General features: G+C 36.4%; 1 protein-coding gene across 1 annotated transcript; it reads right to left on the bottom strand.

The window, feature by feature from the left end:
* Positions 1-4,612: 4,612 nt before the first annotated feature.
* On the bottom strand, positions 4,613-17,892 carry LOC123523607 (uncharacterized). The gene is made up of 13 exons (XM_045301269.2): positions 17,651-17,892; positions 11,766-12,037; positions 11,326-11,622; positions 11,104-11,169; positions 10,603-10,786; positions 9,818-10,047; positions 9,299-9,550; positions 8,760-8,870; positions 7,884-8,061; positions 7,308-7,525; positions 6,888-7,142; positions 6,422-6,502; positions 4,613-5,986 (listed from the first exon to the last, which is right to left on the bottom strand). Exons 1-13 carry the CDS (start codon positions 17,842-17,844, stop codon positions 4,644-4,646), a joined length of 3,681 nt encoding a protein of 1,226 aa, XP_045157204.2. The 5' UTR covers positions 17,845-17,892; the 3' UTR covers positions 4,613-4,643.
* Positions 17,893-18,067: the final 175 nt, after the last annotated feature.

Genomic DNA, 18,067 nt, shown 5'->3' with positions numbered 1-18,067 from the left:
CTGAACACACATTGTCACGTTTTAATTTTAGTTTATCTTATCTTTTTCACGTAATTTCTTATAATAAAGTGCCAACTAAACGGTCACCATCTGGCGGGATCTAGACCTGTAATACATACTATTCACAAGAACAATGAATGATAATTCAATGTAGAATCTATGAACCTTTTAAATTAAAAAAAAATCTGCGATAGTTAAATTTCTATATAAGGAACATTGAGACATCCCTCCCTATGTTACCACGTTCTCTTCTATCCGCTACTGTTACTATGCTTACTATGTCATGTCTATGGCTTACCATTTGGGTCGAAAGTTTCCAGGTACCACAGGTAGTAATAAAATTGTACCTGCAGGTATAAATTTATACCTGCGGGTATAAATTGGAAATGTACCCGCGGGTATAATTTTATACCAGTAGGTATAATTTTTATACCCGCGGGTATAATTTTACACCCGCAGGTATAAAATTATACCCGCAGGTACAAAATTATGCGGGTATAACTGTATACCCGTAGGTATATTTTATACCCGTAGGTATAATTTTTATACCCGCAGGTATACTTTTGTACCCGCGGGTACAATTTTATACCCGCAGGTATAATTTTGTACCCGCATGTATAAAATTGTACCCGCAGGTATAAAAATTATACCTGCGGGTAAAAAATATACCTACTGGTATAAAATTATACCCGCGGGTACATTTCCAATTTTGTACCATTATACCCGCGGGTATAAAAATTATACCTGCAGGTATAATTTTATACCCGCAGGTATACTTTTATACCCGCGGGTACAATTTTATACCCGCAGGTATAAAATTGTACCCGCGGGTATAAAGATTATACCCGCGGCCTGATATGGATTTCGAGACAGCGTATATCCCGTATCCTGTCACCAACAAGCTGTATAACGATTTTATCTTGCCAACTACCATTTAATTACATGCTATAATCTAATATTTTGTAAATTAACAAAGCGGCAGCCATTTTTTTAATCAAAATTCATATCTGAAATGTACTAGCAGGATATGGAATATATCCTGTCTCCACGTGACGTCTATTGACCAATAGAAATGCAAGAAACTTGTAGGAGGCAAGATAAAATTTTATACCCGTAGGTATAATTTTTATATCCGCGGGTACAAAATTATACCCGCAGGTATAATTTTTATACCCGCGGGTATAAAAGTATACCTGCGGGTATAAAATTATACCTACGTGTATAAAATTATACCTGCAGGTACAATTTTTATACCCACGGGTATAGTTTTTATACCCACGAGTACACTTTTATACCCGCGGGTACAAAATTATACCTGCAGGTATAATTTTTATAGTCCGGCGGGTATAAAAGTATACCTGCGGGTATAAAATTATACCCGCAGGTACAATTTTTACACCCGCGGGTATAATTTTTATGAAATTTTTATAAAATTATACCCGCAGGTACAATTTTTCCGCGAGTATAATTTTGTACCTGCGGCCGCGGGTACAATTTTTATACTTGCGGGTATAAAATTATACCGGCAGGTATAAAATTGTACCCGCGGGTATAATTTTTATACCCGCGGGTACATTTCCAATTTATACACGCAGTTATAAATTTATACCTACAGGTATAATTTTATTACCACTGTCACAAATTGACATACGGGCCTTATTTTATATGTATTGTAAATGCAGGTATTGCATCATCTTTTTTGTAAATTTTTGAGTTATTGAGGTAAATGTCAGATTTCACGCATGAAATACCTCTCATGTTTTTCTGTATTTCATAACTTAAATTTCCATGTAAATTTCATTAAATTCTGTTCAGTAATAAGAAAGTTGATATTTTATAAACTTCAGTAATTTATGTTTTTATCCCCAAAACCCCTATAATGGGCCTCAAATTGTCAATTTAAATTCGCGCCAAAGTAGTTAGATTCCCCGGCTATATCGTGAATCCCGTGAAAATGACAATAGTCGGAGCTCACGGCTTAACCGTGAATCCCATGAAATTTAGTATTTGGCGGGACATTATCCTTTAAATAGACTGGACTAGATATGCCTTGCGCACACCACATTCCGACTTTATAGACGAATCTATGTCTGAATTATTTTCTTGCTAGAAATTTATGCTCGATCGAGGTAAGAAATTTATTTGTTAGATTTTTGTATGATTTTTGCATTACGATTTTTATTTGGTAAATTTTTGTTCATTCTACAGAATTCTGTAACATTTACTTTTCGGCATATGATTTTAGCTAGTTTCGGTATGTCAGGATGATTTATTAAATTTTTCAGACTTTTGTAAATTATTTCGAAAGAGGAATCTAAAATGTTTCATTTATATAAGATGTAAAATTTGTACTGAAATTTGTAACATGATATTTATAAAGTACTTTGTTTCAAAAACTTATGTCAAACATTTTGTTAATTATGGAACGCCATTACTGCATTGTATTGTTATGTATAAATCTATATGGCAAGTCTAGTACTGTGTATGTAATATATTATTGTAATTTGTAATTGTGTGCCAGTCTATAGCACATCTAATTAATGTCCGTTGTAGTGTACGGCATTAGATATTATATGGATGCCAACTATCATATAACGTTTGATTTACATTGAATTTTGTTAATTTGTAGTTGTAAATAATAGCTGCAGTTTATCATGTCCGTATCTATAATGTTTCATCATATACTTTTCATATCATTTCATACTTTAACTTTAGTCTTTTAAGTAAGTAATCTTTGTAATAATGGAAGTAATAAGTGACGTATTTTAATCATGTGACGTTTGAACTTAGTAGCACATATGTTTTGTATAAGTAGCACGTATTATTTATGGGAGCCTACGGAGGTATGGTGTACCCAAAGGAGCAGTTTTATGCCCTGACTTATTTGTTTTGCTATGGTGCTTACCATATGTTATATATTTTAGCTTCTTCCGCCAGACGATTTTACCTGGTGATGTCATAACCCGGAAGTACAATGCCCGAGGTTCACTTGTCTTCACTCGCCTGGATGTGATATTCCCAGCGCAGAGCTTTCGTCCCATGGTTGTGCCGTAAACCGCAAAGACGATGATTTTTGTTATCCTCTGAAGTCAGCTCAGGGATGCAATCACCTACCACCATAGGGAGCCAATACGGAATCAACGTATTCACGGTTTAAAGGGACTGGATTTTGAGATATGTTTTGTTTGTGCTACTTAAAGTTCACAATTACATTAAAGACCTGTGTCACGTCAGATTAGAATGGACTATAAGAACTTTTGTATCTAGAGATACTGAACTTTCTTTTTTTTTCTTTCTTATAATCAGTTTTTTTTTCTTTTCATATCTATTCATTGTTAATAATCATCTTATGTAAATAAATTTGTAAATATTGTAAAGGGTGTTGATTTGTTTTGATGGTTACTGTCGCCGGTACGGCCTTTCCTGTCGCAACCACCTGTGGTACCTGGAAACTTCCGACCCAAATGGTACGCCATACATGTCAAATAGAAGGAACTGTTACGGCTAGCAGACGACCCCATCAACGGAAGAAGTGGTAAACACGAGTCATTTCCCGTCTACAGAGGTTCATGTATACAGCGAAGCGCTGTAGGTGATAAATGCGGGATATATTTTCCCGTTCGCGGTTCTTATAGTATACGTGAGGGTAGGGTGTTACATATAGTGACATTTTCTTTCTGGTCTGGTGCCAGTGGATATAACACTCTTTTTAATACTTAAAACATGGTGGGAGAAACCTGTTTCATGAAAGTTGTTTTTCAATACATATCGAATATGCACTCTGTATCAAAATGCTGAGACATTTACTATTTTTTACGCTGTGTCATTCCGTACCGTTGCACGTACCATTACACAACACCAATACACTGCTCCCCTTCTAAGCGCCGAGACACTTACTGCCGTTGTTACAGTTCCTTACGCTGAGACACATCCCTTACCATTTTGCATTCCACTTCACAGACGCTGTGACAATTCCTAACGTTGCTAAGGTCCATTTCAAAGCGCCGAGATTCTGATTTTCATTGCAATGCCCCTTTCTAAGGCTTACACACTGTACGCCCTGTTTCACAGTGTTGTGACTTTCCCTACCGGTCTTAGACACATTTCACCGCGCCGAGACACTTACTATAGAGGGTCACTTCAGGTACACTGCTGTAAAATTATTTTGAAACTGGGCCAGCAGCGTCACAGAGGATTTTCAAAAGTTTTCCAGATCCATATTAAGAAAACTAGCCCCGTCCCCCTGGAGGCCATGTTATAGAATGATATGAAGGAATATGATAATGAGTCACCCGAGGAACATTTCTGTGAAATTATTTCTAAATCTGACCAGCAGTTTCTGAGTAGAAAATTTTTAATTGTTTTTATTTTGGTTACCATTGCAACCAGAAGTCTGCATGGATGACATAGACTTGAAGAAATCTAAAAAGGGAGCACCCAAGGAACATTCCTGTCACATGTGGTTGAAACTGGCTCTGTGGTTTAGCAGATGTTCTTTAAAGAAATTGTGCACGGCACACGGACCACGGACATACAACGATCCTAAAGGTTAAATAAGTGCACTTCGTGCTTATTAAGGCGCAAAAGAAAAAACACATAACAAATGTTTTGACTATTATTACCGCTCAGTGATTCACAATTTCTCATACTGTAACCTTTACAGTTTTGGCTTTAACAATATGTGGTTCATGCTTTCTGGTCGTTTGTTTTTTCTTTGAATTGATTCCATGTATATATGATACACTTTTTGAAATACGTGATATATCTGTTGTAATAATGTACAAAAGTAGTGCTATTAAAACGGACAATGCAGTTATGCCAATGGTCAGTGCAGATGTCCGTTGATCTTTGACACTAGATAGCTTTCTTTTGTATCGAGACGTGTTTTGTTTAGATACCGTGTTTGTCAAAACAAACAATTCTTGCCACTCTTCCATTGTCACGTTTGGTCTGTTGCGAGTATAACACAAACATGGACTAATGTAAATAGGTTTTACTGAAGAGCTTGTAAAATTTGAAGCCAGTTTTGCTGTTGTCGGCAGGGAATTTTGTGTAGTTACGGTGTCTGCACGTGTAACATTGAATACAGTTTCTGTTGTTAATGTGTATAATTGTGTCGAGGATACTGCATACGTAGAAGTCATTGATGATGTAGATGTTGGAGTGAAAGAAACAGAGACATTTGTCACGAACACTTTAGTCTCAGTTGTTGCTTGTGTTGTTGACGTTGATGACTGTGACACCGACGATGACTGGACTGGAAACGTTCTAAATGGTGGGATTGCGGTTGATGACTGTGACACCGACGATGACTGGACTGGAAGCGTTCTAAATGGTGGGATTGCGGTTGATGACTGTGACATCGACGATGACATGACTGGAAGCGTTCTAAATTCTGGGATTGCGGTTGATGATTGTGACACAGACGATGACTGGACTGGAAGCGTTCTAAATGGTGGGATCGCAGTTGATGATTGTGACACAGACGATGACTGGACTGAAAGCGTTCTAAATGGTGGAATCGCGGTTGATGATTGTGACACAGACGATGACTGGACTGGAAGCGTTCTAAATGGTGGGATCGTGGTTGATGATTGTAACACAGACGATGACTGGACTGGAAGCGTTCTAAATGGCGGGATCGCGGTTGATGATTGTGACACCGACGATGACTGGACTGGAAGCGTTCTAAATGGCGGGATCGCGGTTGATGATTGTGACACCGACGATGACTGGACTGGAAGCGTTCTAAATGGTGAAATCGCGGTTGATGATTGTGACACAGACGATGACTGGACTGGTAGCGTTCTAAATGGTGGGATTGCGGTTGATGATAGTGACACAGACGATGACTGGACTGGAAGCGTTCTAAATGGTGGGATCGCAGTTGATGATTGTGACACAGACGAAGGTTGGACTGGCAATGTTGTAGATGATGCGGTTGTAGTTCTTAGTGTTATGGCACACACCGCTTCATTTAGCTCAGCTGTAATAAGTTCAATGAACATTTCTTATGAAAAGTAATCAAAGCTGTCATCAACTTTCTTATGGACATAATTAAACGTAAAATTCAAAATTAACAAAATGCAATATGCAGTGCATATGTATAAGAACAGGAAGAAGCTTAATTAAGGCACTGTATATTATTTCTTCCGCTGGTTTTGAAAATAAAGCATATTGTAACAGAAACGAAACGTATTGAATATCATAACAAATGTAGGCACTGTTTTGCTTTACACATTTTTATTCTTTTGAAACATGCGGAATACAAGATAAAAAGAGAAAGGTCAGACTTGCGGTCAATTGTCCAATCAATTTATGTTTTGGAACTTGTCAGTTTTGATACCTGAATGTCTTTTGACATATATCTTTTGTGTCTTTATGCACTCAAAACACTTTATGCATTAAATACGATAATTACCAGGGATCAAATCGAAACAGGATGTCTTTGGAAATATACTGGTATCCATATGTACGACTGGAGCCAATTCCGAAACTGACGCTGAAAGTTATTAATACGGTATATAATAAGAAATAGTCATAATGTTACTTTTTAGTTCACCTTTTTAGTTCACCTTTCAGTTTGTTGAGAATTTAAAGGCAATACAGGATGTCCCAAAATAAGTGGTATTGCCAATAAACATCTTTATATATGTAACTAGAACCAGAAAAGGTTATTCATGCGTTTTCATTTGTTTTATACGTGTATAACATGTGTATTTTTAAGTTACAATGTGAAGAATGGTGGCGTGGTTTAACTTTTATCGCGTATGTATGTGTGTACACTCTCCCCATAAAAGAAAGCCAAATGCAAGGAGGGTAAATGCTTCGGTCTGTTTTATCTTTCAGTTCAGCTGATCTAAAACGATGAAAGTTACTTGACTTACCGGTGTAGCATGTTTTGAAAACGGCGTGATATTGCCTCTTTGATATATAGTTTTCCTTACAATATTCTGGATCTATATGGAATATGAGGTCACATGTATTTGGACCAGTCATTACAACTGCCCAACACTCCATGTTGTTGTATGTCATAACTCGGCAATCAGATAAACACGTGGATCTAGGAACGGTGAGGGAGGCGCCAAGTGGACCAAGAATACAGTTTATTTCGGACACAACATCAAGGATATCACAGTTACCTGGAACAGTAACATTATTTCTTAAAGTAAGTAAATGTACAGTAAAACTAAATGAAATTCATTCATAGCATGTTCCGCGTGAAAAAAAATGTAAATGATAATAGGAAAGCTTGAGAGAAAAGCATTTTGTTATTTATGTTGCATGTTCCATTCATGATATTATACCTGCATAAATTTCACAAACAAATTGTAGTTTTTCATCGCATGACTTTTTGACAAACTTGATATCGCTATTGATCGCTGTGCAGTAGGTCGTGCGTAATTCCGTGTAAGATACGTTGATAAAATCTGTAAAGGCTGGGCGGGAACAATCTGAAGTCCAGCGCAGTGAGCAAGGGTCGTCCAGGTGTAGCTGAGAGAGTCCGATCCATAGGTCTCCAGATCTAAACATAAAGTCTTACAAATAATACAATGTTTCAAAAATAGGACATCTATCGTGAAACTTCTTAATATAGATTTTACTGCTAAGAAATTCGTAAATGCAAAGGCAATACTTTCAGGTACTGTCATTAAATACGTTCTCGATATATAAACTATATCTGCTAATTTTGCGGTTAAATTGGACAATCAATAAATGCATTTCTTTCATCGAAAATTGTTTTGATGAACAAGGTATCTGTACTGAAATTGTGCTTAAACGACTTTTAAAACCGAATGCTTATGTTTATGAAAATTATGGACAAAAATGACAAAAATATCTTGATAGATACTGAAAAAGAAAACTGGGTTTAATTCACTTACAGAGACCCATTTGTTATCCAGGTATCTACGTAACGCTGAAGCATAAATCGCTTTGAGGCATCATTGGGTTGTAAAAGTGTACCTCCGACACCATTACATACCGACGACGCTTCGTTCCAAGTGACATACTGTGTATATAGTAACAAATTCAACTTTTTTGCCGTCGGTACAGACTCGCCTACAAGAAAGGAAATAAATGATATGTCTCTAAACAAACAAAGCGGAACTATACACTAATGCCTCAGTGTTTCAGAAACTGCATTGTGACAAGTTTTACCATAGGCCTGAATCTCCTAAAATCAGTGCGGTAGCGTCTGGTCTAGTTGCACAATGTGGCGAATTAGTTATTCAACTATTCAATTTGACCGGCCTAGTTAAGGCAAGATTTGTTTAAATTTTGTGGGTGTATTTTTGACATTTTGGTAGAAAACAATTAGAGCATATAATTTATTTGGTGAAGTAAAACTCAATAAAATCTAAAAAGATCCTTTGGAAGCAAAGAATGCAACCAAGAATAATAATAGCAGACTCGGTTTGAGTCTGTTCATGAGAGATAATGAAATGTGCAACACCTCTCTTGAATGAAGCAAGTCAGAGCAGTGTGATTTTTAGGTGATTTTGCAGTAAGGAAATATGCAATGAAAATTCTCTCCGAGAAAGTACATAACCCTACGTTTCTTTGCATTTATGTCAGTTAGGATGATACTGATACATAAAATCATCCATACAGAGAAAATATGTTTCGCAACTACCACTTTTGTTGGATCTATCATCGATTAATAAATATTATTGAATCTTAAACCACTTGAAAAATATCAGGAGCAAAAGCCATTATAAATATGCTTTGACAAGTAATGATGCATATGTGAAACTTACTATACACGGGAACATTGTTAACAAGACACTCGGACTTCATGCCAGACACATCACAGCACGATTTTGGGATCAAACTATTATCAGCCTCACCAACTCTGTGTAAAACTGTATCTATAAGAAATTATCAAATAAAGTGTTTATTTGAGCCGCGCCATGAGAAAACCAACATAGTGCGTTTGCGACGCATCCGCGCAGTCTGGCCAGGATCCATGCTGTTCGCTAACGGTTTCTCTAATTGCAATAGGCTGTGAAAGCGAACAGCATGGATCCTAGCCAGACTGCGCAGATGCGCAGGCTGGTCTGGATCCATGCTGGTCGCAAACGCACTATGTTGGGTTTCTCATGGCGCGGCTCATTTACTGATCCGTTTGACATTACAATCCTTTAAATTAACTAATGAGTAAATAATACGTTAGGAGCTACACTGTATACGAGTGTTTTTTGGTATAAGAGAACTTTTATATCTGTTTAACATGCTCATCTAAACATATGTCTTCCGTGAAGTATATAACGTCAAGAGAAGTACATTGTATACGTACCAGACCATATCAGTTTAGTATACTGTATGTAAGATTCAGTGCTTGAATAAGTGACGTTGCCAAAATGAAGAAAGCATTCCGTCGGGGCATCGGTATCAGCTATTAATACCGCATATCCCCAGCATTCGTGGTCCTCATATGTTAGTGTGGAGCACATGTCTTTACAAGATTGTTCTGTAACGTTGTACGGACCAAGAGAAAATTCCGCATCAGTACTGTATTCCCTGCCAGTTGTGTAACTATGATTTACACCTGTCAATATTTAATGAAACATTTATTATTTCTGTACATTAAACTCTGATTTAAATCTTCTTCGATATTGATTTTTTTCTAAAAGTAAGAAATACAGAAGACCAAAGTTTTGCGAAGGTTTACATGGTATCCCTCTTTCAACAAGATCGGAACTGTAAACCGTTTATGGTATACCTCGGGGATTGTTTATGATATACCCCGGGTATTGTGAGTTGAGAAAAACCATCAGCAGAAACACGAAGTGGCGCAATTTGCAACGGAACTTACCATATTCCCCACTGCATATAAAGAAGTGTTGTTCGTTACACCTGGTTGTGTACCAGTAGTTTGAACTTGTATCAAGGACTACACATAACGATGTGTCGGTAATGTTTAACGAAGGAGGAGAGGCTGGATCCCAGTTGGAGCTCACAGTGGCTCCACAGTCTGCCCAAACCCTTACGTCTGTGTGGTTTACAGGATCCGGCTCGTGAAGTCCTAGCCATATGTAATCCATGCTGAATATTCACCAAAGAAAAGAGTAAAAATGATTGTACAATGTATTGAATCACTGGTTAATGTAGAACGTCTTGAGATATACAACTCTCACAATTTTACCTTTACTGTTTTGTAACTTTTATGAAACGTTATTTTAATATATATTTGAGATATGGAATAATATCAACAGTAATGCAAACATCTCTTACAAAAATACTAGTTTTTTTATGACTTGTTAAGTTTGGTTAGATCTAACACTGATTTCAAAAATAGTTTACTTATGTATACATATATCGGCCAGATAATGTAACCAGATTTCAGGGATTTCTTACTTGGAAACAAATATTAACCCATTATCCGCAAGGAACTGACAACTTCCCACACAAGTCGGATAAGCTCAGATATACGTCTTCAGAAAGTTATCACAGAGAGCATACAACTTGCTTTCAGTTCAATCATACAACGTCCCTATTGGAAGCCGTGTGTTCCATCTGCCGACATTACCAGGTGGGTTTGAAATGTAATTATTTCAGTGATTTTTGCCTCGAGTTAGAACCATCCACAAAATATAATACCTTTGTAACTCAGCATATTTGTTTATTAATTGTTGGATGGCTGAATAATCATCTTGCTGGCGGATTTGGAGTAGTTCGAGTCCACTCTGATTGCACGTGGTAAATGCTTCGTTCCATGTCCACAAGCCTCGGTAAACAAATACTTGCAATGACTTAACTGTACTATTCCCCATGACAGGTATACCTGTTCAATTAATACATTTCAAAGTCGTATTGAGGAGTCTAATATGTATATTCTAAGATGTGTTACTTTTTGATAATTGTGTTTCTCAAGCAGTGCTTTTGGATTTCATTATTTGTTCCAAGCTCTAATTTATAATTTCTGAAATGAAATCATATCAAAGAAGGACAAATATCTGTAGACGTAATAGTACTTTTGGTAGAATCGTCATTGGAAATATCAGCAATGTTTTAGAAACAATCTACTACTTTGAAAAGGAAGCGATATACTCTTTTTTGGTAGGTCTGAGTAGTAGTTTATGCATGAAAAGGATAAATTACCACAAGTAGTGTTTGGTTTGATTGAAGAATCAGATGGAACGTCAAATACGTTGTTGTTTACAGCGCCTGAAATAAATGGAAATCGGGGATTATTACTGAAGGTTGACATAGATAAGGACAAGCTGATTGAGAATATTATATACCAGTAAACCTATGTACATAAGACCTTATAGGAAATTGGTTTCCATTGTTTAGTTGCTTATAAAGTTTTGTTAGACTTACTTGCAAAGCATCGCTTGATGAAAAGTTTTCTAGTCGCTAAAGCAATTCTGTTCAATGTTATATCCAGGTAATACGGCTTTAAAACATTGTGTAGACGGCATTCTGTACCGGAAGTAGAGAAACCCCAACATTCTTCAACAACATGAATATCCGGATGCGTAAAAACGCTCCAGGAATTCAAACATAAGTCTGCACATTTATCGTCTGACTCGTACGGATAAATTACGTCATTATCTGGAGTAAAGTCCCGACTCGAATCTCCATAATAACCATCTATTTCTTCGAAAATGCATGACCCTGAAAAATGGAAGTAAATGTGTCTGAAAATAAATAATTTGATCATTAAAAGCTTTACAAAAATCTTATCATATCCATATGCATTTATGATATCGGTGTTTATATCTTCAATTTATAATTTGACAATTTTTGGGAAGTATTACCGTTTTCTGACATACAGTAGAACTGATGTTGTTCGTCACAACTTGCTCGTGTATAGTCATGTGTGTACGTGGTACTTTTATCTGAAGCTGACACGAGTATTTGGTGGTAGACACAGTAAGATGTCACGTCGCCGTCCATTTCTGTGTAGGGACTATTGGTGTTCCAGTATGCCACTTTGAAATCTGACAACCTTTCGCAGTCATGGCTATAGTACATGTCTCCCAGAAGAGTTGTACGTCTGTGCAGGCCTATCCATGTAACAGGACCATTTCTGTCAATATAACCAGTAAGATAAGATAAGATAAGATAAATTTTATTTTGAGTCGGCAAGACAAGTAACAATACAACATAAGCACTCTAGGTGCTTTTGAACCGACTATATGTTAACAAATTAATAAGGAACAAAAGTAAAACAAGCTGTAAAAAAAGGACATGGTTAAAAAAAACATATGAACATTAAAATAATTATTGTTGCAAATTAACCTAAAAATTACATCTAGCACAAAGACAGAACATTATAATAGCATTGCACAATCAAGGAGATCTGGTATATAAAACAAACCATACATATTAGCACATGGAAAGAAACATAGAAATGACATGGCAGCATTTTGACTGTGATACTGAGAGATTTTATATTTAACAGCCATGTAAAGCATTACATTTACGACCATGTAGTTGAGTTAAAAAACCATGTAACAGCTGCTGTTCTAGGTCCGAACAAGCATCGGCCAGAAAAATCAACAATGTATTTTATTGTAATTATGATCCATATTGTACAAGACAATCGTAATATGAATTAAGGCACCGCCTAGCATGGGGATTTATCTTTTATATATCCGCTTAGAAAGAAATATTCAACGATCAAGAAAGTGAAACTTCGTTCTAAATCTAAACTGTAGTTTACATTTAGTGTCATCATACCTCTTACAGCGAATATCATACTGTGCAAAATTTACGGGAAGCCGTGACGGTGACGTCATTCAGCGTTCTCGCACTGGCTTTAGGATTTTTGTTTGTTTGTTTGCACTCCACGCAGAAACTTGACGGCCTTTACACTTCTTTACTGTTTTAAAAGTGTTTTTCATTTGCATGTACTGATTTCCCAGTAGTTTCCGGACCGAAATGGCTAGTTTTTGCCTGTAACTTTCAAACTAAACATAGCAGAAACATAAAATTTTCACAGAAAAACAGCTAGGTTCTTCGTTACCACCATGCAGAATTTGTATTACACTTGCGTTCATAACCCAAATGTAGATGAGGCCTAAAAAGGGGCAATTAATTCCATTAATATCTCAGTTTGTCCGAGTAGTTTTCCGGACCTTTCAGTGTAAAAGTTGTACCCTTTCTGTAAAAGTAAAAATTTCCGATTTCGTTATATATATTCAAAATTAAAACATAATTCTAAGGCCTGATGATGATTTGAAAAGTATATTTCAAGAATTTAACGAATACTAGGTTTATAATACGCTCATTACAGCTACGTCTAATTACGTTTTACTGACGTTTGCAACGTCACGCCCAAAATGACGGGATGTATTTAGCGGACTGGTAATATTACAAAAAAGAAATTAAGAAGTTTTGATATAATTAACAACTTAATAAAATAACAAGACCGGTCTCAAAATTGGTAGTCTAACGCCCTGACCACTCAGACATGGACACTGCAGCTAAACATTTGATTGATACGACGGTATCGTAGGTAAATCCCTGTCTATTTTGGTTCCTATTTTTAATCGATAATTTAATGCCGTAGAATAGTGAATAGTTCGATTTTTTCAGACTTTCGTTTTATTTTATTACTATCGGAATGTTTTTACTGTATCGTCTGTAAATGGGAGCATCAATTAACTGATATTTACCTTCAAGGCACCTCAATTTCTGCGCATGCGCACTGGAACTGGAATCCCCCTGCAGTTGACAATCTCTTGTGTAAACATTACATCGAAGTAAGTTAAAACAATCGGGATATTCAAATAATAAATTATTTCAGTAATGCTGGGTTTTCGGTGCTATGTAAAGGCAACAAAGGTCTAGATGATATGATATTGTTATCCAGATGCTTTACGACGGCGTAAAGTCTATACGGCACGAAATATAAAAGGTCCGGAAAACTACTTGGGTCCGGAAACTACTGGGAAACCAGTACAGTTTTCATTACGAAAAAGAAGTAAAATAACCATGTTAGCGCGGTTTACGAATTTCTATGACTGATTCGGGGTGCTCGGATGTTCATGCAGACAACCAGTCTGCGGTGTGTATAGGTTGAAGGTCAGTAATTCAAATCCTTCTTTGTTTCATATAAAAAACGACAATTTCAGATCGTCTTTACGTATCTTTAGAGAACATCACTTTTTCCTACACCTATTTTTCATGAAAGTTCTATCACAAATTAACGAAAAAATGAAAAGAAAATAGGGGGTTATGTAGTTCCTAGTGAAATGCCAGTCAGTTGTGGTCTGCTACCCTAAAATGGCGCATATTTGCTCTCGTCCGCGCAATAAACACCTACTTCCGGTTTCGATCTGCAAAACTTGCCATGTGGGATGTATGAACATGAAAACCGTCTCATTTCATGCAGAATGTATTCTAGTAGTGAAAAATGGTGATTAAAGCACTCGTTCTACACGAATTTGCGCAAAAAATGGAAAAATTAGGATCTATTTATTATGGACTTCTTTCGACTACACCACGGAAGCACATTTTTCGACCGAATTACTGACCTTATCCCTATATATAAACCGGAACCGGAAAACATCGAAAAAATTGCCTCAGTATATGCAGACAACAAAGACGAATAACTATATACGGACGTTACCGTCTCGTGGATTTTCATCCCCTATTATCAAAACTAATATGAAATAAGGCAAAGCCTCAAAGCGAGCTCAAAAAAATCGGATTTAGCTAAAAATATTATGCATCATTTATTTGTCACAAAGAAACTATTCACTAGTCACAAGAGAGAACCTATTCACTTGAAAAAGTCTACATTTAGTGTCACCATACCTGTAACAGTGAATATCATACGTTGCAAAATTTATGGGAAGCCGGTGTCACGGTGACGTCATTACAGCGTTCACGTTTCTTTCTGCTTATTAATGACATTTTTTCCATTTTCTGGCCGATGCTTGATCTTTTAAATGAAAACAATATTTTTTTCAAACAACTGGAAATCATTCTTTCATTATTGTTGAGTGATGAATATTTTTTAGCAATTGAATGAAGTTCTGTATTCACTCCGGAAAGAAGTACTTCCTGTGAGCACCTATCCGCTAGGGTGCGCTTTTTAAAAACTTCCGACGAAACTTTTCAAATCCATCACCAAGTGTAGAAGTATACTTGCGTTACCGTAAAGCTCGATTCTCCAGCAGGCCCTTCGGGCCTGCTCTTCGAGCTCGCTATTAGTTGATATCTTATAGATACGCAGTACGTTAACTATATATGTAGTTACTTATAATAGCGAGCGTAGCTTGCGAGCAATTGCGCGAAGCGCAATTGCGAGCGCGTAGCTCGCCTTAAGGCAATGTGTAGGCGAATATAACAAAGGTGTGCCGAATGGGGCAAAGTGATGTAGCTGAAAAATTTTCCTCTCGTCTGGGCGCCGCCATTTTGGGTGCCGCCATTTTGTTCTACTTCCGTCAAAGTCGGGAAAATTGTTGTTTTTTTTTTTAATTTTATATTTGAGTTACAATCTCTATGTTCATTAGGTGTCTTTATTTTTAAAAAAGTAATGTTATGGAAATAATTTCAATTTTGCTTTTATTTTACAAAGTGCGTGTCCCTAGAGGACAGGTGCTCACAGGAAATGCTTTGTTGGCAGTGAATACAGAACTTCATTTGATTGCTGAATATTATCCATCGCTCAAAAATAATGCAAGAAAGATTTCCAGTTGGTAGAAAAAAATATAATTTTCTTTTAAAAGATCAAGCATTGGCCAGAAAATGGGATAAAATATCATAAATAAGCATAAAGCCATAAGAACGCCACAAACAGGTAATGACGTCACCGTGACACCGGCTTTCCATAAATTTTTGCAACGTATGATATTCGCTGTTACAGGTATAATGGCACTAAATTTTTGTTTCTTTTCAAGTGAATAGGTTCTCGGAATTGTTTTAAGCAGTGAATAGTTTCTTTGCCGTTTAAGCTACGCTCGCTCAGAGGCTTTGCCTTTTTCATATTATGAAATAAGGCAAAGCCTCAAAGCGAGCTCAAAGAAATCGGATTTAGCTAAAAATATTATGCATCATTTATTTGTCACAAAGAAACTATTCCCTACTCGAACCCATTCACTTGAAAAAGTCTACATTTAGTGTCACCATACCTGTAACAGTGAATATCATACGTTGCAAAAATTATGGGAAGCCGGTGTCACGGTGACGTCATTACCGCGGTCCCGTTTCTTGTTTCTTATTAATGACATTTTTTCCATTTTCTGGCCGATGCTTGATCTTTTAAATGAAAATAATATTTTTTTCAAACAACTGGAAAGCATTCTTTCATTATTGTTGAGTGATGAATATTTTTTAGCAATTGAATGAAGTTCTGTATTCACTCCGGAAAGAAGCACTTCCTGTGAGCACCTATCCGTTAGGGTGCGCTTTTTAAGAACTTCCGACGAAACTTTTCAAATCCATCACCAAGTGTAGAAGTATACTTGCGTTACCGTAAAGCTCGATTCTCCAGCAGCCCCTTCGGGCCTGCTCTTCGAGCTAGCTATAAAAGATCACATCATATGTCAGTCTATGTTACAAAGTATTCTAACATGGCTCGAATTGGTTTCCAGTTAAACAAAGAAGAAAATCAAACGCAATATATCCTGCGATAAACAATGGTTGACGCACGGACCGGTAAGAGAGCATTATGACGTCAATTTTGACGTCATGTAGCCGCCTGACGTCCAATACATTACTCCTCGCGTAAATGAATTCCAGCATAATATTTATTGCAATATATCAACGTGCATGTCAGAATGAAAACAATCAAGGCCTTCTTGTGATTTATCGTCTAATTTACCACGGTTCATCGTTCAGATGCTTCAGTATTTAACCACTTGGGCTAACGCCCTCGTGGTTCAATTCCTACGCATCTGAACTCTGAACCGTGGTAAATTAGACGATAAACAACGCGAAGGCCTTGATTATTTGTTAAATATAAGCCAATACGGCATGATTGATTAACTGTATTTTACCATATCATATAGGAAATAACTGGCTTAAACGTCGACACATAAAACAGTGCCACTTATGGATGATAATACATGGGTAAACTGACAAAACTAGCAAAAAAAATACAAAACTAGCAAAGTTACAATCTCACGAACTTAAAGGAATAAATAAAATAACAAAAAAATGACATTAGGAATATTTCCAAATACTTGGGGTTCGGTGTTATCATTGGTAAGGCAAATAGACGAATATATTTGAGACCATACAAAAGAAAATCTGTGTAATATATATAATTGAAAGAAGTTCCATTAAATTGTTGTGTAGATATTTTCTACAGATAAGTAGACTTATCATTGAAATTAAAATTTTGCACTGCTTTTTGACGTCCAACGGTATATTTCCTAGGTATGAATCGTTGTAGTTTATCATGCAGTTTTGAAATAAACAGAAACGTTTAAATCTACATCCACACCAGGAAAATAAATTTTATCTTATCAGGCAGAATTACACTTTAAAAATGTACAGCAGATGCAATGCAGTTATTTCAAATTGAGTATATAACAAACCTTTTGACATAAAACGATCAAGATCATCTTTCTAGTTGGTACTTAATACATTGTATTTGGTAAAGTAATAGTCTTCTCTTAAAAGACTGTAAATTAGAAACAATTTAGAGAAAGCAAAGTACATTTTACTGAATTAGATAGTAAATTACCCAATAGGTAGATCTTTCCAGGGTGACACGGAAGCGAATGATAACATAATGCTGAACAAAGAAAAGTATGTTATGTCCAATATTTTCCCACCCTGATCTTCACAGATCCGAGCCGCTTCATTCCATGTCTTAAGGTCCGTGAACAACGTGACTGTCGTAAAGTTCCTAACAGGTGGCGGCGATCCATCACACATATCTGAAAGTTAATGAAATTTGCAAAGAAATAATAGATTTCAGTGTTACAACATGTGATTAGAAAAAAAAACACTTGAACACAAATATATTTGTTGATAAAGTATAATTTACGTAAATGTAGCCAAACTTACAAACTTGCTCTGCGGTTAAGAACATATATATTAAGAATTTAAATATTGTCATATCTGTCCTTCCCTATTTTAAAAACAGTATGTATACATG

The sequence above is a fragment of the Mercenaria mercenaria genome, chromosome 3 (genome assembly GCF_021730395.1).
Source record: "Mercenaria mercenaria strain notata chromosome 3, MADL_Memer_1, whole genome shotgun sequence".
Taxonomy (NCBI): Eukaryota; Metazoa; Mollusca; class Bivalvia; order Venerida; family Veneridae; genus Mercenaria; species Mercenaria mercenaria.
Note: the sequence above shows the minus strand (reverse complement) of the source record. Positions and strands in the feature narration are given on the sequence as shown.

Bases quoted from the DNA above. Each gene is read 5' to 3' on its own strand.
- LOC123523607 (XM_045301269.2), bottom strand. From the start codon at position 17,844: ATGTGTGATGGATCGCCGCCACCTGTTAGGAACTTTACGACAGTCACG. The intron at 7,526-7,883 runs GTAAGTGAATTA...CTTTATGTTTAG, and splicing joins TGGATAACAAATGGGTCTCT to ATCTGGAGACCTATGGATCG. The intron at 6,503-6,887 runs GTAAGTCAAGTA...AATAACTTTCAG, and splicing joins TTTCAAAACATGCTACACCG to CGTCAGTTTCGGAATTGGCT.